This window comes from Lissotriton vulgaris, chromosome 5, assembly GCF_964263255.1.
Source record: "Lissotriton vulgaris chromosome 5, aLisVul1.2, whole genome shotgun sequence".
NCBI classification, from domain to species: Eukaryota; Metazoa; Chordata; class Amphibia; order Caudata; family Salamandridae; genus Lissotriton; species Lissotriton vulgaris.
The window spans coordinates 1,497,144,712-1,497,166,864 of NC_141693.1; the positions used below are offsets into that span (position 1 = coordinate 1,497,144,712).

The following is a 22,153-nucleotide window of genomic DNA, read 5'->3' on the forward strand; positions in this document are numbered from 1 at the left end:
GGAATCTAGACCGTCATCCAGAGACTCGGCATACACCATCGAATACTTGAACCTAGCGGCAGATCCGGACCAGCTTAAGAAATATCCTCGATTGGACATCAAAGTTGGCAATCATGACACAAAGTTCGTATTAGACACTGGTGCCTCCTTGAACTATATTCCGGTCACCGAATATGAAAGAATGAGTCCGCGGCCTTCTCTGACATTTGCACCAGTTAGAGTCTTCACGTGGATGTCTAAAAAGCCGCTTCCCTGCCTTGGGAAGTTCTCGACGACCCTTAAACACGACAACACAACCATAACAGCAGTCATCCATGTTATCAAAGGCCCAGAAGCAGACTGTCTGCTGAGCTTACCGACAGCTGAACGTCTTCACCTGGTGGAGGTCCTTTTCAAAGTCAGCGACAACCAAGATATGACCCGTCAGTTTCCCCTATTTCAAGGATTAGGCAAATTAAAAGGCTGCCAAGGGCGGTTGCATATTAATGAACAAGTCAGACCCGTCGCTCAACACCCTCGACGGGTGCCGTTCCATCTCCAGACCGCTGTTGAGGAAGAACTCCAGGATCTGCTAGCTGCAGATATCATCGAGCGCACAGATGGTCCAACGTGGGTATCGCCAGTAGTTATAGTACCCAAGAAGGGCACGGCCAACAAAGTCAGACTCTGTGTGGACATGCGCCTGCCCAACACTGCAATCGAGAGAGAACGACATCCGGGACCACACTTGAGCGATATGATCTCAGCTCTCAATGGGGCAACGGTATTTTCCAAGTTGGATTTGAATAAAGGATACCATCAGCTGGAACTAGATGTAGGGTCAAGATATATCACCACTTTTGCAACCCATCTGGGATTGTTCAGGTACAAGAGACTAAGTTTTGGAGTTTCTTCAGCGGCCGAGATATTTCAGGAAGCAATTCGGCAAGTCATTCAAAACATCCCCAACACGCTCAACTATAGCGATGACATCCTCGTATATGGTTCTGATCTACGAGAGCACGACATTGCACTCAATCGTGTCTGCCATGCCTTAGTGGAGGCACACCTGACTCTAAACAAGGAGAAGTGCGAATTCCACCAGGCCACACTGAAATTCTTTGGCCATATTTTCTCAGGTGCCGGCATGAAGCCTGATCCCGACAAGATTGTAACTCTAAACAACACCAAGAGTCCCCAGGATGTCAGTGAGCTTAGATCGTTCCTGGGAATGGCCAGCTACTGTGCTTGCTATATCAGGGACTACGCGACCATCAGTCATCCCCTCCGCATCTTGACCAAACAAGGTCAACCATTTGAGACTCCCCAATGCGAGCAATCATTCAAGGAGATCAAGAGGGCAGTGGAATCGGCGGATGACCTGTCATATTTTAACCCAAAATGAAAGACTGAGATAACTGTGGATGCCAGCCCCGTTGGGCTTGGAGCCATCCTAGCGCAGTATGAGAATGACTCAGATCAACGCCGTATCATTGCCTATGCGAGTCGTAGCCTGACTGACCCGGAACGGGCATACTCGCAGCCTGAAAAAGAGAGCCTTGCCGTAGTGTGGGGATGTGAACATTTTCATGTCTTCATATACGGTAAACACTTCACTTTAATCACAGACCATCAAGCTCTCGTCACCATTTATGGAAATCCACGATCCAAGATGCCCCAGAGGATTGAAAGGTGGGGCCTAAGGTTACAGGAATACACATTCACCATTATTCACAAACCTGGGAAGTCGGAAAATCCGGCTGACTACATGTCCAGGCACCCATTGGCATTGTCAGTTTCTAATCCATCCATTGCGGAACAGTACATACATTTTGTGACCGACCAAGCACTACCTCCAGCTTACCCATGGATACCATCCGAGAGAGTACAGCACAAGACGTCATCCTGCAGAAAGTTCTTCGCAGGGTTCGGAACAATCGGTGGAGACATGATCCCCAGGATGAAGATACTGATCCCATCGTTAAACAAGAAATGCAAGCCTTCCGGCATGTATGTGGTGAACTGTCAGCTACCACCGACGGCATACTACTGCGGGATCAGCGGATCGTCATCCCCACTCAACTGAGGCAAGGAGTGGTTGCTCTTGCACATGAAGGGCATCGGGGAATTGTGTCAACTAAACGTGCGCTAAGGGAACGAGTGTGGTTTCCGTCCCTCGATCAACTGGTGGAAGCCACCCTGAAGGATTGTCACCTCTGTCAGCTCACCAGCAAGAGCGATCCTCCAGCACCTTTGCATATGACCACCCTGCCACTTGGAGTGTGGCAAGAGATCGCCATTGATTTCTATGGACCACTATCATCGGGCAAATGTGTGCTGGCCATCATTGATGAGCATTCTCGATATCCCATTGCATACTTCGTACCGTCTACAAACGCCTCCAGTACTCTCAAAGTACTTGATGAAGTATTTCCAACATGGGGAGTTCCCAAAAAGGTGAAAACGGACAATGGGCCCCCATTCAATGGGCAAGACTTTGCAGCGTTTGCGAAACACCTAGACTTTCATCATCGTAGGATTACACCCCTCTGGCCACAGGCGAATGGCACAATTGAGAGATTCATGGCCACGCTCAAAAAGACCTTTCAACATGCCACAGTGGAAGGAAGAGATCTGCAGGTGGCACTCAATGAAGTCCTCCGAGCATACCGGACAACCCCTCACGCAACGACTGGGCAGTGCCCGGCGACACTCATGCTGGGACGTCCCATGAGGAATCGCATTCCAACGTGGGAAGGGGCCTTGCGAGCATCATCATCCACACGAGATCATCAGGAAATGATGATAACAGACAAGCGCAATAAAGACAAAATGAAGTCATATGCAGACCACCGGAGAAGAGCGAGGTCGCTGTCATTACATGAAGGAGACCATGTTCTCGTTAAGCAAGAGCAGCAGAGAAAGACCGACTGTCTGTTCAAGGATGAACCATTGATGATCACGAAGAAGAAAGGAACTATGCTGACAGCGGAATCAGAGCAGCGGCGAGTCACGAGAAATATATCGCACAGCCTCTGTTCCTGGAACGTCCATGGTTTCAACAGTATGTGTCATGACCACGAAACTGCAAACTTCTTGGATCATCATGACTTAATACTGCTACAAGAAACCTGGAACCTGCTCCAAATCTCCATCCCGGGCTATATCGAATTTCACGTCCTCGCCGAAAAACTCTCTAACTTTGGTCACCCTAGAGGAGGCTTATCAACGTATATCGCCCAACAATACAGATGGCATACGGAAGAAGTAGACACTGTGGTAAACTGGATACAAGTAATAAAACTCACGGAGAAGTTGGTCCCCGGTTCAGGTTCGTGTAATCTACTATTGCTCAACGTTTATGTTCATCCGGAAAAGAAGGAGAAAAATTAAAAACTGACTACTCTACTAACCTTGATCAGGGCCTTGCAAATAACTCATGAGTCGTACTCCATGATTATATCAGGTGATTTTAATAGCAACATAACAAAAGATGACAAAATAACTCAAGCTCTTGAAGAACTGGGCCTTTTTATCTTAAATAAGAAAGTCAGTGGGGATAGTGGTATACCTATAACTTTTTTAAGCGGTAACCGAAAGTCAACAATAGACTTCACAATACTGAGCAACAGCCTGTTATCGACGGTGAGTGCATTTTCAGTGGAGCAACGCGTGGAAAGTGACCATTTCCCTCTAATTACTAAAATGAAAATGTTGGTCACCAAGACAGAAAAACAAAACACCGTCATCCAGCATACCGAAAAATTCAATCTACGCAAACTAAAATGGAGTGGAAAGGATATAAAACCAACAATGGATAAACTCAAAAATGAACTGCTTAGTCTAACATCGGAAGAAAAAGAAAATCTGGTAAAAACATGGGAACATCTATGTGAAGCAGTAACAAGAAATCCCCCAAGTATAAATCAAAATTCAAGAAGATTCAATACTGGGAAAAAGCCTTGGTATACAATCACCCTGAGGGAAGAAAAAAGAAAAATTGCACGAGAAATCCGCAAGCAGGCATTATTGATAAAAAGTGGAATAAAATCAAATAAATCGAAATTGAAAGTCATGCGAAAAAAATATAAGATCATGCTAAGTAGCGCAAAAACACTGTACCAAGAGGAAATGTGGACAAAATTACTAATCGCTGGTAAACATAAAAACGCCAGAACATTTTGGGGTATTATCAACAAACTGACAAGGGGGAACACCCTAAGACAGGAGGCAGGTATCGGAGAAAGTACATGGACCCAGCATGTTGAAAACATGTTCAGCGACAGGACGGGAGATGAAAAAAGGCGCTGTAAACCAGAGTGCAAAGTATGCACTAGAAACTCCAAACACGCAGAAAATATTCTAGGAAAAGGAGTTAATCCACCAGAAGACAAGCTGAAGCAATCGTTGGGTAGTGGAAACGAGAACAAACCTGAAAACTCACAGTCTAGCAAATCAGAAAAACTAGTGAACGCCGTGACCGACACCCTAGTAACAACAGACCAGCTTAAAGACAAAATAAATTGCCTGAAAAAAGAGGGTGCAGCGGGTCCAAATGGGCTTCCAAACTCTATCTTTAAATATTTGCCTGAATTTTGGGCAGAATACTTAACACCTCTCTTTAATGCAATCTACAATCAGAACAAACCGCCAAGATCCTGGAATGGGAGCATAATTCACCCCATTTTTAAACAAGGTGACCACAACGAGCCGGGGAACTACAGGCTGATATCGCTAATGGATGTCGAGGCAAAACTATACGGATCATGCCTACTATCACTCCTTCAGGACTGGATGGAAGATACGAACATAATACCAATGTTCCAAACTGGTTTTCGGCCAAGGACGGGAACACTAACAAACTTGATAACCCTGGCGCTCTTGAAAGAAAAAGCTGCAAAAAGGGGGACGAGACTGTATGCTTGCTTTATAGACCTGCGAACAGCCTTTGACAAAGTGAACAGAACCCGGCTATGGGAAAAACTAAGAGCATGGGGTATCCCGAAGAAGTTATTGGAGGCTATTATAGTCCTGCACAGTAACACCTGGGCTCGAGTAAAACTGGGAGACGGTAGCAGCGTAACGGCCGAAATAAGAACACAACAGGGCCTAAAACAAGGCTGTGTACTGGTCCCAAGTTTATTCAACCTGTACATGGCAGATATTGTTAACCACATGGAGGTCGGGGAATGCCACCCACCCCACATGTCAAAAATCCCTATCCCTTTCCTGCAGTATGCAGATGACATTGTTGTTCTGAGCCAAACACCAATTGGTCTGCAAAGATCGATCAACAATTTGACAACTTATCTAGAACACAAATGTTTGGAACTGAATAAAGACAAAACTAAAGTTGTCCGCATTGTGGATCCAAAAAAACAGTATTCAAATGGTATGCAAATAGTTCCCCAATAAAGGAGGAAACATCATACAAGTACTTAGGTTTGAAATTGGGGCGAGGGTCGACGAGCAAAGAACATAAAATCGAGCTTAAAGCAAAAACACAGTCTTTGATCTATGCATACCGGCAATTACAAAAAAAACTAAGTTGTCCAAATTATACACACCTGCTGAAAGCGATAAAAGCACAAACCCTACCATCCTTGTCATACGCACTGGCCACCTGGTGTGGCAAAGAAGCAGGGCTGTTAAACAGCCTACAAACAAAAGTATACAAGGCAGTTTTAAATCTTCCAAAATCGTCGGCACCGGCGCAGGTTTGTCTAGAATTTGGCCTTCTAAATCAGAAGTTTCGCAGTATGGGAACCTTTGTGAAACTCTGCCATAAAATACGCATGTCGGAAGACAATTCATTGGACAACCTGTGCTGGAAAGAAATCGACACCCAGCAGAAACAGCACGCTCCAAACAGTTGGGGAGGCTATCTGTCTCAATCCCTGACCTGTATAGGAATTGAAGAAACGTGGGACATGAGGTCAGATAGACACACTTTTGACAAAATTGCAAACAATGCGGTCAAATGGGAATTTTACCTTGGAGACAAAATAAACACCGCAAAAAGACGACACGGGTGGACTGTGATGAATTCATATTCCGGGATAAAACCACAGACCTACCTAGAAAGCCACTTTAATAGTTCCTTAAAACAAAGATACATAAAACATCGACTAGGAATACAGTTCTCAAAGGACTTATTACCAGCCTGGAAAAATTGTCACACCGACCCCCATTGTCGTCTATGTGGATACCGAAATGAATCACTAACGCACTTACTATGTGTGTGCCCGGCACTTAAGGACTTGAGGAGACGGCTTTTAAAGAACATTTTTAACAAATTGAACATTCGGACTTGTAGGCAAGCCGTAATCCGATGGCTAGATGGATCATGTCCTATACTGGCCTGCAGGGGGGTCAAATATATGATGAAAGCCCAATCTCTCTTACAGCAAGCTGACCTTGGAATCACACCACCAAACTGAAATATATGACATTTACTTTGCCATTTGACAAACAGTTCTATTTGCTAATATTTTAAAAAGTGTTTATGTCCTATGATGTTCTAAATGCATTTTGTAATAATTTTTAATAATTTTATACAATAAAAATTGACTATATCGCACTTTAAGAAATTGTCACGAGATGCCACCGGAATCAGGATGAGTGACATAGACACTCCCAGTTCAGAAGAACCACATTCAGATGGTCGTGAGAACACTGGTCCGGTCAACGAGACACTGAGTCATACTAGTCCGAGAGCCAGGTCACCACGACCCCATCGCGACACCCGTCCACCCAAAAGACTTATTGAAGAAATGGACTGAGAATTCAGTGTGTTTGTTTGTTTTGCTACAAAGGGGGGAGATGTTATGAAGTTAGCAGGCTGTGGTTGTGGGTGGAGCCCAGGGGAGGACAGTAAGAGGAGGGGACGGACAGAGGAAGGACAGACAGAGTAGGGACAGGAGAGATGCTGGATGCACAAGAATAAAGCTCCAGTACAAACAAGAACTGTGTCTGTGGTTATTAGTAGTAGCAGGATGCTACACCACTATTGTAATAACTACTGCTACACAACCAACAGCTGAGAGCTCTTTCGTCTTCCCACTCACTGGCAGTTTATACTGTGATTTGGTTTATTCGTTTTTAAATACAATTGTACCGTTATTTGCAGGCAAGGCAGACCTATTGTCTTTGTCAGTGCTTATTGCAGATATGCCATGGCACAATGAACCTCATCCTTAATTCGAGGCACGTTGTGTTCTTTTACCTTTCCGCTCTTCTTGGCACCTGGTAATGTGTTGAAGTCTGATGGGAGGTTTCTCCTCATAAACCCTCTTGCCTCTCATTACAATCCCCACGTCCCTGGTCCTCTGTATTAACTCCCCACTGAAGCCTCTTTACAGTCATTGAGTTTCACATTGTAAACAGTATGGATTCAAACAATCTGCTTCTTTATTCACATCCTTGGCACGCTTCAGGATAGGATCAGAAATCACCAGGTTTAAGTTACAAGTGACGCACTTGCAGCTTAGCTCACCTGTGGTGGTGAGTTTCCACATTCAATAGAACTTTGTGACCATGAGACACACCGGGCGGAGGAACTGCTGGGAAACAAACACAGGAATGGAGCAATTTCCCCTTTTCAAAACAATTTCCCAACTTCCCCCACATTATCTTGGCACTGCTGCTGGAGGCTGTGGACTATATAGGGAAGGCTGATGGGCACGAGGGTTGCAGACAGAGGTGTCAATCCACGGACTGTGGACCGTCGCAGACAGGCCCAGCCATCAGCTAGGAGTCCAGCCGCCACCCTCCTAGTCCTTCCCAGCCTTCAGGCCTGGGGACTATCCTAGCTCGGAGCCGAGGAGAACGAAGAGCCATGAGGAGGGCGCACACCTGCACGTGGGCTGGTGAGTGTAACATGTTTAGCTGCTGTATTGAATATTGAGCAGTACTGGGAAAGGGCTGGGGGAAGGGTTTTACAATGCCATGCCGGGAAAAGGCAAATCATATTCTGCTGGTCCTTTATCCTGAGACCCAACAAATTCCTCTCATTTCCACCAGAGATTCGAGGCCAAATACTCGTCCAACTGCATTTTCACAGAATTTAGAGTAATTACACGAAAGCAATTTACATGAATTTTCACACATTCGAAAATAATCCACTCTGACACGCGCTGGTAGCATTACCATAAGTATGGAGATAACATCTCAGCTCCACGACGTCTGTCGCTGTCACTCTCTTGGAGTCATTTTGTGAAACTGCCACAAAAGAGAAGTTATGGAACTGTACATTTGAAGTAGAACTAAATCTGCGTTGTGTTTTGAGACTGTGGTGTAAAGTATTGTAATACTACAGTTTACTACCCCTGTGTGGGGCACGAGAGCACTTGCCGACTCGGGTACCACGCGATGCCCCATAGGGTGTGCAGTTGGAAGGGTGTTGTCCTAGTTTTGATCCTGTGTGGGAAGTGTTTCCATGTCATGCGTGATGATAATTAGGGTGTGGTTATAGGGTTTTGGCGCGCAGCGCTGAGCAGTCAGATGGATGAGGGAATGTGGGAGACAGACATGCGGTTTATAGTTGCTAGTATGCTGGCAGCCTTCATTGGCTGTGCAGGTCCATTCATGCCATGCTTGTATGTTACAGTCCTTAAGTTCTTGATGCTTATGCTTAGTTATCCCTGCAAAGGTCCTTCAACAGATTTGTGATCACTTTCATTAGCACCCTGATGGGTCATTCAACCAGACTCCTAATAACCAGCACTACCTTTAGCTGCCTGTCTTCAGTTGAACGTCAGTGTGAGTGTGAGGCAAAGCTGTAGCAGGCAGCGGCAGAGGGCCTGGCTGTGTGCTTGTGCTGGGTAAGATTAGGAGGGGGATGCTATTCACGTTACTGCCCACTTCTTTTCAGGCAATAACTTCTGCCAATGGCCCTTCTCGTCAATATGCATCCTCGCCCGAGAGCATACTTGTGGGTTAGGCCATCTAACGCAGCTTACACCCTCTGCGGAGGGGATTAATCCCTGTTAATGACCTGTGCAGGGATCAACAATGCACCCTGCATGGAATGCAGAGACGGGCTCAGCCACACAGGGTTCTAATAATGCTGACACTAACTATTGCTGTCTGCCTGCATGTTAGGAGCAGGAAGAGTGTGAAGCAGGGGCATACAGTGGACATGGACAGTTGGACAGTTTGCTGTATTTCGCCTCAGCCTGGGCTTTAATTGCAGGATAATTGTGTAAATAATGAACAGTTCTTAAATCCTTAACCATTGTTGAAAGTTTGAGCAGAGAGCAATAATGCTCAACAAATGCCTCCAGATTGATAGCGGTGAAAGAAGAATTAAGTGTAATTTTGGGATCCCTTGTCGAGAGAAAGTAAGATACTGTTTAAGGACTGGGAATAAACTGACAAAAGCTCATATGAACTAGCATTACTGTTATATTCAAGGGCATAAAATGTCATTTGGAGAGTAACATTTCAGTGTTTGGTGCCAGACATCCCCAACAGGTAGCTCAAGAGCTACTGGTAGCTCACCAGCACCCTTGAAGTAGCTCTCCAGAGAGACACCGGCTGAATGTATCATTCAGCGGGTTTATGCACATTAAAGAGGATGGTACTGCCCATCTCAAGACCCTAACATTGGAAGCCAGCAAAGCCTGTGGAAGGGCATCATGCTGAGACACAAACACAAACTGTGTTGGCTTATGAAGCCAGTCACGTGACCAAATTTATCGACAAGGAGATTAAACATGTTCTAGGCTCCACTCTATTATCACACCATGTGTGCGACCAATGAGCGAGGAAAGAAGAGTGTCAGCACAAGCCAGAGCTGGAGCCAGAGCCGAGCCACCTCGGCGTGGGCCAGCAGGAGCCAGGGTGTACGTGTATGAGTTGGGTGCATGATCAAGCAGGAGTTAGGGGTCGAAGGCCTGGATCCAGAGCTGAGATCCACTTCAAAGCCTCACTGGCATGCATCTTTGTATGTGCATACATATGTACACATATATGAGTGTCTTTCAGTGTGTGTGTTTGGCACTATATTTTTCAATGATAAACAGTGTTGCTCCCTGGAGCCTATGCCTGATATCAAGGGTCACCAAAAGTTTATATTGCCTCCCATCATACTGGGTTCATATCTGGCACAATTGTGTCAGTTCCTGGCATAGTAGTATCCCTAGTATAATAATGGGCATCCTTTACATATTTTGGGCATTCCTGGTTTAGTTGTCACGCTTGTGGAAATCACTGACATTTTGAGGGCATGATTGACCCAATTATGGCCGCCTTGAGATATTGGTGGCCATCCTTGGCCGAATAATGGCCTTGACTTATGCTTGTGAGCATCTTGGCCATTATAGTGTCCTGCCTTGGCACAGTGGTGCCTCTTATATAATTGTGAGAATTATTTGGCACATTATAGGCATCCTTGGCTTTACGGTGAGCATTTTCAGGGCATGTGGGCATAAAGCCTGGATATTTAAATCAAATTCTGTCCATGTGAAACATTTGTACATGTAAGTGAAATGAAAATGACAAGCTGACATTTAGGGACTGCATATTTCCTAAAAATTAAAACGATTATTTTTAAAGTAAATATTATGAATCTTTCAGAACATACATTTTTAAAATTAAGTTTGTTTGCTTTAAATGGAAGAGGTATTTGAATGAAAAACGTTTCTTTTCATAAACTTATTTGCTGATAAAGAGGAAATGATTACATTTCCAAATCATATCTAAAGATGATAGCTGGTAATTTAAGCTAAGCTTGGAAGACCTATTGGTGTGGTTATATCTTTTGTGCCAGAGGGCGCGTACCGCTGTGGGTGGTATATCATTAGTCATCTGGAGGCATTGCATATTGAGAACTCTTTTGGTGACATCTCTGCTGGTAACCCCGCCTGAAAGGTTTGGATGGTTACTAGTGTATTAAACGGATAGGGTCAATATTGTGCAGCTAATAGCTTGCGACGTAGTAGCGCTCAATACAGAAAGAGTTGGGGACCCCTGCTCTCTGTGATCCAGACTCTTGGGAGGAATAACTTGAGCAGCAGGTACTGGCACGAATTAAGAATACCGATTATATGCGTGAGGATTCAGTGAAGCAGATAGATAAATGTTGGACAAAATTACAGGCTAGTAAAACAGAGAATTCAAGGGAAGAGAAAACCCAGAAGCAAACCAGGGGTCTAGCGTGGCACTATGATTCCTAAAATGAGCCATACGAAAAACAGCAAACGTTTTCCAGGATGTATGATTATGGTCAATAAATAGTCAAGTTCTGAGACTGTCTTATACTCACACCCACACACATACTCAGCTTTACCCTCAGCTAACCCTCTCTTACTCTATCTCTCACGCACAATGTCTCACGCTCTCTCACTCTGTCTCTTGCTTAGTCATTTTCTGTTCTCAGCTCCCACTCTGCCTCTTTCTGGCTGCTATTCTAGTTCTAAATCTCACTCTCTTTGGCTCTCTTTCCTGCTCTTTCTCTTCCTACTCTACCTCTTCTGCCTCTCTCCGCTTCTATTTCTTTCTTTCTCCTCCTCTTTGCGAATAGTGACCACAGAAGAAAGAGTTTGCCTACACAGGAGGACTAAAGGAGGCTCTCTGTATTGTTTCTTTTTGTGTGTGTTACCAAGTGCTCAAAGGAGCCACGGCACTGGGGATTACCCTGGTTCAGAAGAGGAGGGGCTGGCCAGTGCTATGGGCTTTTTGGATTTTGAATACCCCAGAATCAGAATGTAAGGAGCCAGTGGCTCGGCTCGTTTTTGGCCCAATAGTTCTAGAAGACCTCAGGCCGAGCCAGACCAGGCATCTGTCTTGAAACAGGATTGAGCCTTTAGTAGCTTTCCCACCTCTATGAAAAACCGAGCATTCAGACATATATTCACTGGCCCTGGCACCGTTATTCAGGGTATAGGGCCTTTAGAAGTGGGCATGTGGTGAATAACTTCAAATACTAGATAAATACAGCGCATATCCACCCACCAGCAACCAGCAATGCAGCCATCCAGTGGCATGCTTTGCTTTGACTAAGTTTATAAATTCCCATCCTTGGGATTAACTCATATGATTATCTGAACAAACTGGTTTTCAGCATTTTCCCGAAAGTTACAAAGTTGAATTGCACCCTTGTTGCTGGGGGAAGTGCATTCCAGAGCTTTGGACCCCATATTCTAATCATGTTCCTCTGAGTATTTGTCTTTTGATCTTTGATTGGCAGGTGGTCACTGCGTTGGGACCCCTTGTTAAAACCTAGTGGGTTGCCTGCGTCCTCATGTACTTTCATGGTTTCTTCAAATTTGCTCGGTGACTGGTGGTGAAAGCCTTGCATTTGCTCCTAGCTTCCTTCTTGGAACCACTGGAGTGTGGTGGTGTGGAGGTGGTGTTGTATGTGTGTTACCTCATTTTTAATTCACTGAGAACTACCTTCTATTTGCACGGTTGGGGACGTTTGAACACAGTGAATCACGAAGCCTCAGTGTTGTCGGTCACACACTGCCTATGTTGTTTTTGACCTTCCAACTCTGTGGATTTCTAGCACACACCTTTTTGCTTTTCCTTTCTCTTTTTGTTTAGGTTAAGAAAGCTACTGATGATGATAACGTGGGCACACTGGCGAGTACCATCCAGTAGCCCTGTGGGTGTGCGCACATGAGGTGCTTTCTAACCGTCCTCACATTTTTCACTTATGTTAGATAAATTTGATATTCACATTTATGTGAGGATTCTTTATCACTGTGGTATTCATGTTTGATATGGTTATTGATCTTCCCTTTTTTAAATTGGAGCAGCATGGACTAATCAGTTCACGGATTATTAAACGGAACTGTACTGGGAAGGTGTTCTCTAAAGGATATAGTAACCCCCAGAAGTCTCTGAAAATTGTGACTGACTACTCTTGGAGATCAGACCTAGTTGTGTTTACAAATAGGACTATTAACCCATATCCACACAACCCCACACAATAATAAGTTTTTATTTTCCTTGCTCTCAATATGCAACCTCGTCTTCACGGCTGCTGCAGAATTCAAAGATGGGCAATACACTGCAGTTAATAGCTTCACCAGAGGGCACTGACCACTGTTAACACCCTGAGCAAAGGACAGCAATGCCTAACAAGTTAACAGAATGAAACATTTGAGAACCCTGCCCTCTAACTCTGTTCCCCTCTGCTAAGTTGTAGCCTCACTAAATTCTGCACTGTTCATTGCACGTGTCCTCCTAATAATATTCTCTTTTATTTTAATGCCTTATATAGGGATATGGTTAGCCTAAAGTCTTTGTCTCGGGTGACCGGTGTTTCCCTAACTGGCCTCTTCCTGGATCACAAAATAGAATACAGGTTGGAGGCCTACTGGGACACCATTACGAGCCCAGGTGACAGGAAACTCTATCATCAATTTAGAGTGGGCTCTCTCCCCCTAACATCTTTTACCAAATAATGGGGGACCAATCAAGATATAAAATGTCATTTCTGCCCATGTGAGGATGAGACCTTATCACATGTTTTGTTTGTGTGCCCTGCCTACAAGGGTCCTCGTCATAAATGGCTCAAGCGGTTTGTACTATACTAGGAACAAGATCTTCTCAAACGGCTATCCGTATCCTAAAAACTGATACTAGTGTAGTCATAGTTATTTCTATGGCCAAGTTCTGAAGTTAGACGTGGGCCCTTAGAAGGATTAGTCTGCAGGGATCCAAGTAACTTGAAAATGTTGAGTGCACTGTGTTCTTAGGTTCTCTAATCTATTTTGCTCATAAGAATGAAGCTTGTTACTAAAATTTGTGTAACTATGGATATAATGTTTTTATCCTTTTTTATCTGTTTTTTGGAGAAAGGGATTTATAACCATTTTACTGCTGACATGATTAGATTTCAAAAGATTCGATGATGAGATGTTTAATATTTTTTTAGGAAAAGCTATTATGTATTTATATTTTGTTTATCTATTCTGTATTGTGATATGTGTCTTTTATGCTTATTCATGATTGAATAAAGACAAATTTGAATATGAATATTCTCTTTTCATCTCTTCTGTCTGCAGGACTGGCTCTGCTGCTCTTCCTTAACTGCAGTGAGTATACTTGATATATGATTTGTTGCATGATATATTGATTGATAGAACAGTTACATTTCACTTTTCCATGGTCGATCTGTTTCAGGGCGCTAAACTCTGTTCAAAGGAGTTGTCAGAACCCATTCAGAGTGGGCCAGAGCTCAAACAGGGGCTACTGGGTCTCAGTCGAGGGAGTTGGGGTCGTTTGCCTCTGCTATACAGGGTCCACCCTACAATGCTGTGTAAAACTGGGCACTCCAGCACTTAGCTTTCAGTAGTAGTAGTGGCAAGCAGCCACAGGCTTCTCATTGCCCTAGTAGCACAATAACAGATTGTTTCTCTTTCTTTAAAAAACTGCTTTAATACACACACAGAACGAAATACTGCATGCTACAGGTCATAGACACAGATGCTTCACTAGTGCAGGGCAACTGTACTTGGAACTAGTAGTTCCTTTTCCTGCCTCACCTCACTCTCTCCCAGTTTCAAGTTCTGTCTTGAGCATATCTCAGGCACAGATGCAGAGTTATCCCTTTTATTGAGTTTTTTTCCCCACTGGTGAATTTTCTCTGCATTTTGGCCATGGCAGGGACCAGTAGTACACATCTGGGTTTCTTCCTCTTCTTGGAGGAGATGAGATGGATGCGAATGTTCCAGCGCTCAGGTCTAACCCATGGATGGCAATTCAGAAGCTGCCACCTGGACTCTGTGCAGGGTTCTAGACACTGGCCTCATTCAGGTCTCCGGCTGGTTGCACCCCCCCTGACAGGCTTTGGGTGAGTTAGCATTGTGAGTTGCGGAGTCAAGGGTCAAGGAACCACTTTGAGGCACTTTTCTTCCAGCAGCAAAATCCAGCAGCAGCTGAATTTACTTGGTAAGTGGCACAGTCCTTTCGGGTGCAGTGCGAAGTCACATTGGCACAGTCTGCTTGGGTGCAGCTTCTATGTGTTGCAATGGTGCGGTCAGCTCAACCACAATGTCATGATGTTACCCCAGTGTCATTAGGAGAGACTGTAGTCATATCCCTGGAGCTCTGAGGTCAGATGCTTTAAGCTCACCCAGGCCAATCACATCTCTTGCAGGGATGGCAAGTTCCTTCCCTCCTTCCACAGGCAGGTTGGTCTCCAGGTGCTTTAGTTAAGGGTTACATCTTCTTCCTCCCAGCTCAGACTGTAGGTGATGTACCTTCAATTCTCTGAAGCTGGCTGTCAGGGAGACACCAGCCCTTGTTGCAAAACAGTCCTCTGTGTACTCTGCGGAGCAGTCTCTTGTGTGGTCAAAGGAATCCTGGAACTGGAACAATAAGTGGGTCAGCGGCTCCCCCTTTTATACATTGAAAGTTTATATGGATGTTGATTCTCTGTTTGCACTTTCAGAACTGGTTTGGAGTGGTACTCCTTTCAAATGTCCTCTCCAGGCTGTTCTCCAGACCCAACCTTTGTGTAGAATGATGTATTAGAGGTGCAAAGAATTGTGAGATTCCTTCACCTGTTTATCATCAGCCACACTGAACAGTGATCAGGAGAGGCACAAATGGCTGGCCTCACCAAAAAAGCACCTTTACATTCTGAACAATGGATACTGCCCTCTATCAAATGGCAACGCTCAGCAAGACTAATAAGTAGCCCTTCTCATCAAAAGGACCAAATTGAATTTTTGAAGAGAGCCCTGTCTCTTATGTCAAAGTCTCCTCCTTCCATCTTCATGAATGTCAGCAATACACTTCCAGTGTCTGGGAAACCAACCTCACCTCCATCTTGTGCACATGAATAGGCAAGGGACTTCCAAAATGAAATCTACAGGCCTCCGTTACTCTGATACACAATATATATACTGTGCGCATAAGCACATACACATAACATACACATGGTATTTTAGTGCCAGGATCTGAGTTAGCACATAGAAGTGGATCTTTAAAAAGACAGACCAGTAGACCTCCACTTCAGTGACAGATTAAAAGGTCTGGTCACAGGAACGTGGCTACCCTAGCGACGGAGTTAGATGCATCTCTCCATGTCTCTGGAACCCCTGTGAGCAATTTCAGCATATTATTAGCACCGGGGTGAGGAACCATAACTCTGTTGGGAGTCTTTACCACTTGCCACTGTCTGCCACCCGTATATCGTGTGTGTGATCAGCTTTCAGACCGCTATGTGACCTCTTCAGCCTCTTGCTGGAGCTTAGCTGCGCCGGACCCACCATTTTGCAGTCCTACTTCCAGTGCCTCCCGGCGCCCTGAATGCCATAGTGGGTGCCGGCCCCCGCAGCACAGGCCACACATCCATTGAGTTTCTCCCCCTCACCGCTGACCTGAAACGGGGACTTATGATCAACAGAGCTACTCATCCGTGGTAAGGCAGCCGCCCGCTCCAGCCATCCTTTAATGAAAAATGCCGCTGCCTGTGTACCCTGGGGTTGCAGCACCATGCTCTGCTCATAACCACTCAGAGGGCTAACATCGGCTGTGAGGTCACACAGCATAGCCTGTTAACACCCACAATTTACCTGCGGCATTTCTAGATCCTGGTTTGTGCTCAGCCGCACCAAACCCACCATTTTGTGGCCCTATGTCCCGTGTCCCCCAGCACTTTGTCATCCAGAACAGGTGCCTGCCCTGAAGTTCAGACCACACCCCCAGCGGGGCAGCCTGCTCACCTTTGGAGGGCTTCTTCCCCCTCACCCCTGATATGGGGACCGGTGAAGAGCATAGTGACTCATTTGCTGTATGGACATCACCCCCTGCTGCCATCTTTAATTGGGCCTGTATGCCCTGCTTTGATCCCAACTGCTAAGAGAGGTAAAGTTAGCTGTGATTTCGCACAGCATTTCCCTCTAACACCTCCAACTCATCTGTGCCACAGATCATCAGGAATATATGGGGGGAGTCTGAGGAGCACATCTTCCCCTTTTCTTCTTGGTGTGACGATTCCTGGATTTGGCAGGGGTGTTTCCTACCTGTGCTACCTGCCTGGCCAAATCACAATATCAACCAGACCTTCAGGGTCTGCCCAGATTACATGCTCAACCCTCGCACATTGACTGCTGAGAGCTAACCCACAGCCATGGATTCCTCCGATCCCTCATAAGGGGCTACCTCGGGAGATGCTTCCTCTGCACCCCTCACTAAGGCCTACACATACAGCTTTCTGTAGGAACTCAGATCTGAACTTGGCTCTCTTAAGTCAGGACACCTGCATACATGAACTCAAGCACAAGGTCAACAAGATAGGTGGGTGATCTGGAATGCGCAGTGGACACCCAGTCCAAAGACCAGGAACTCCTATGGCATATGGTGGTAACTCTAGATGGACAAAAGATTGAACTTCAACTGAAGAAGGAAGACCTGGAAAACAGGAGTAGGAGGAACAATATTTACAACAGAGGAATCCCTAGAAGGGCGGAAGGATCAGACATCCTGTCCTGTACTGTCGACCTCCTGCAGGTGATCTGTGGGGATGCCAGCACCTACTCACCTGCTCTAGATAGAGCCCACCATGTAACCTCGGCCCCAGGGTGCCCAGATTTTGTCCCATACATTCTCACATTGGTACACTTTTACATCAAAAAGAAGTCATCTTGCTAGCCTCACAACACAAGCTGATCTGGTCTTTTGGGGCCATTCTATTAAAATTTTCCAAGACCTAGCCCCTGTTACCCTATGAAGGCGCTGAGACTTTAAACCCATCACGGACAAACTATGAGAACTCAACATCTGATACCAATGGGGCCATCCCACTGTGCTCATTTTCACGTGGACGGGCAAGGGACAGGTTGTTTGTTCATTATAAGAGTCCTAGAAACATTTACATTTATAGTCTGACTCTTTTGGAGCCAGCCCATGCCCGCCACACTCTTCAACCCATGAATCCCTGTGCCCAGTGTGGTCCAAAGTGAAACCTCCCCATTCCAATGTACTCAGCAAGGAGCGGGCCTCCAGTGAAATGAAACAAGACATTATTCAGCCCCTCTGCAACTTGGAAAGAGGCTCTTCACTGGCTCCATCAACTTCGGCCTCTGTCTAACCTGCAGGCCCCACTCAATGCTCCCTCTGCATTGGAATATGATCACGATGGTCCATTAGCCCACCCTACTACCAAGACATATTTGCCTAGGCTCTAGAACTATCAACTCCCTCTCTAAGGCCCCTCCATTCTCTTGTGACTGTCACTCCAGGGACAACACTGGAGGGATCTTATTGAATAGAGTCCTGGTGTCCTCATGGCTGTGGCTAGAAAGCTCTTCACCCTGACCTGCGCTAGCTGCAGGGGTCGGGGCTTTATGGAATCTACCATTGTTTCCAAGTTTCCCGACCCGATTCAACCCTTCAGAGAGTGACATCTCTAGAATGGCTCGTGGACAGACACGCAGTCATTCCAGGACTTGAATGATGTTACCAAGCCCTATTTGCCTGTTACTGTTTATATTTGTTTCCTTTCCTTTCGAGATGGTCAACTGGTACTCTGAGGCACCCTTTCCTTACCACGTTCTCTAATGCCTCGATGTCTGGCACCAGGGACATCACCCCTATCCTCTGCTCATTCATACCCCCAACCGGTCCATGTTCCCGGCATATAGCTTGATCCCTGTCCCACATAATGTATTACACCACGCCAGGGTCAAATATCTATCCCCTCCGCCATCCCTCCCTGACTACACTTGATAAATCTCCATACGGCTAGCACTCTACGCATCAAACTCCTACCACTTAAAACCCTGGTAAATTAACGCTCCTAATAAGAGATGGCAAGTATGGTGCAACCTCCTCCTGCAGGACCCTGACATTATCTTTCTCCAGAAACCCCACCTGGTAAACATCGACACATACCCCATCTCTAACCTGAAATTACCAGTTTGCCACTGGGCGTATGCTTTGACCGAAATGGCTAGGGCTGCGATCATGTGTCCGGAACCTCAGCATCATCCTTGACTCCTTCCTCTCCATAAACCACCAGATAAACAACATCACCTCCACCAGCTTCAACTGCCTCTGCATCCTCCGCAAAACCTTCAAATGGATCCCCCAGACTGCAGGAGGACCGTCACCCAAGCACTCATAACCAGCAGACTGGACTACGGCAATGCCCTCTACGCCAGAATCAACAAAATGCATCTACACAAACTCCAAACCATCCAGAACTCCGCAGCCAGACTTGTCCTCGGGACACTGCGTCACAAGCACATGACCCAACACCTACAGGGCCTCCACTGGCTCCCCGTCGAGAAGAGGGTCACCTCATGCTCCAGTGGGAGGCGGGGGCTAGAACTCTCACCCTCCTGAACATTTACGCCCCCAGACAAGTGCTGGACGCATGTCTAAGGAGCATACTGCGGGACCAGGGGATGCACTATGGGGGTAACCTGGTGGTGGGGGGAGGCCTTAACCTGGTGTGGTACCCTGAATTGGATTGGAGTACTGCCTCCTTGCTGGATAGCTACATTAAATCCTTGGAAAACCTTGACCAATCAACTCCCACTAGATGCCACAAAAGACATTTAGTTCTGTAGAGAAGTCAGCGGAGAGCGCTTTGAACAAATCAGACTGAGCTGTACTTGCTGGCTCTAAAACAGAGGTATTACGCGGGGGGATGCAAGATAGGCCCTCACCAACGACCCCGCCACCGCCAGAGCCAACCTTCACGAAGGGATGAAAGAGGTAGCCGAATGGATGAAGAACAGCCGCCTGAAACTGAACTCGGACAAGACGGAAGTCCTCATCCTGGGATCCTCACCCTCCGCCTGGGACGACTCCTGGTGGCCCCCCGCCCTAGGGAGCGCACCCAAACCAACAGACCACGCACGCAACCTGGGCTTCATCCTGTACTCCTCCCTCTCCATGACCAGACAAGTCAACGCCGTCTCCTCGTCGTGCTTCAACATCCTGCGCATGCTACGTAAGATCTTCCGATGGATCCCCACCGAGACCAGGAAGACTGTCACCCAGGCCCTCGTCACCAGCCGTCTGGACTACGGCAACTCCATCTACGCCGGAACCACCGCCAAACTCCAGAAGAGACTCCAACGGATCCAGAACGCCTCAGCACGACTCATCCTGGACATCCCCGTCGCAGCCACATCTCCGGACACCTGGGAGATCTGCACTGGCTCCCGGTCAACAAGAGAATCACCTTCCGTCTCCTCACCCACGCACACAAAGCCCTACACAACCAAGGCCCAGGATACCTCAACAGCCGCCTCAACTTCTACGCTCCTAAACGCCAGCTTCGATCGACCGGCCACGCCCTCGCCGCCGTCCCCCGCATCCGAAGAGCCACCACAGGGGGACGGTCCTTCTCCTACCTCGCTGCCAAGACATGGAACTCCCTCCCGACCCACCTCCGCCTGACCCAGGACCACCTCGCCTTCAGGAAGCAACTCAAGACCTGGCTGTTCGAGCAGTAGCGGACCCCCCTCCCCTTGCGCCTTGAGACCCTCTGGGTGAGTAGTGCGCTATATAAATGCTTTGATTGATTGATTGATTGATTGATATGCTCTATTCTTGCACGCAAACTCCTCAAACAAACTGCATGTACCCACATAGCTAAAATTAAACTTGGGGACAACACCTGAGCCCCCACTGAGTGGAAAAAGCAACGGACTTTCCAAAACTACTACCAATCCCTCTATGAGAGGGATAAATCCCCCCCCCTGAAACATATAGACTCTTATCTTGCAGATTGCCCTCAAGAACCCCTTGACTCCCAACACTCACAATTCCTGGTGACCCCTATCACCCTGGCCGAACTACATCATGATCTTAAGTAGCTACCTGTGGGTAAAAGTCCAGGAGAAGCCAGCCTTCCAGGTGTAATTGTCCTGCAAAGTTCTCTCTCTACTTCAAGATCATATGTAGAAATTCTATAACTCATTCACAGAGGGCACTCCTCAACCCCACCATTGCTGCGGAAATAGTACTCATCCCCAAGCCTGATAAAGACCCCTCTTTATGTGCCTCTTATCATCCAATTGCTTTCTTAAACACAGACGCCAAAATTTACATAACGATCCTGGCAAACCACATGGACCCAAATCTTATTGGCCTAATTGATGTGGACCAGGTTGGCTTCATTCGCCAACAATAACACCACAGAGAAAGAAAGGGTCATAGGGAAATTTGGAGACCTGCCCAGGTTCACATCCCCTTATACACTAATATTATCAACAGAAAAAAACGGGGGGCTAGATGCCAATATTATAGCGGGCTAACCTTAACTCCTCACAAAGTGAGTCAGAACCCAAGTCACATGGAAGCCCATAAAGACAGAACAAGCAAGAAAAGAGAGCGAAAAAGTAAGTGATTAATGGTGAGATCCAAGACCACTTTGATGGATTCCCATCAATGTATCATAGTGATCAATCTTCTCATTTGGTCATCCATCTAACGGGTTGGTATGTCTCCTGATCATCTAGACTTATTACCATTCCAACGATAATGGGCTGGATCGAGCCCACAGTCACTTTAGGCAGAGAATGAGCAACTAGATTTTTGATCACAAGGGAATAAGGTGCAGTGCAAAAACACAAAAAGATGTGGTGAGTTAAAATAGGGTGATGAGGCCGAACAAAGAAACCATTTTATTAGGATACAGACTCATCCCCTAATTAAAAGCAGAACAGTGCAAGGGGCAGTTTAAACAAATAACTGAAAACAACAGGCCAACATGTTTCAGCCAATCGGGAAATCAATCCCTAGGCTTTCTTCAGGGCCTCTGCTCTCAAACTTTGCTACTGCAAAACACAGTTTTGCGAACATCCAGTGAAAATATATATATACCTACGAATCTTTGTAATGAAAATACATGCAAAAAAGTATTGAAAATAATAATACAGGTTGGAATAAATACAACCTGATGTGTACTGATCCTCCGCATCAAGGAATGCAGATGGCATCCAGCTTGACCGGGGACTGGACCTCACCTCACCTGGACCAAGCTCAGGAAATAGAGGCCCCGCTCTGTCCGTTGTTGCCTCAGACAAATCCTGAGTCTAGGGGGAGGTCACCATTTGCCACAATGCTCATGTAGTCGAGACAGCCCACTACCATAATATTCCTGCTTGCCTTCTTTTGATGGATGCAGAGGAGGCTTTTGACAGGGTCAGCAGGCCCTTATATTGTGACCTGTCCTTCGGAAGATAGGTCTCAGGCCAGG

General features: G+C 46.2%; 1 protein-coding gene across 1 annotated transcript in view; it reads left to right on the forward strand.

Moving 5' to 3' along the window:
• The first annotated feature begins 7,664 nt into the window (after positions 1–7,664).
• The window catches only part of LOC147712835 (chitotriosidase-1-like), a 71,315-nt gene continuing 56,826 nt past the window's right edge, over positions 7,665–22,153 (forward strand). Inside the window, exons 1-2 of the mRNA XM_086923506.1 lie at positions 7,665–7,847; positions 13,995–14,024. Of these exons, the coding sequence (XP_086779632.1) occupies positions 7,817–7,847; positions 13,995–14,024 (61 nt within the window). The 5' untranslated portion in view covers positions 7,665–7,816. The remainder of the gene's footprint in view (positions 7,848–13,994; positions 14,025–22,153) is intronic.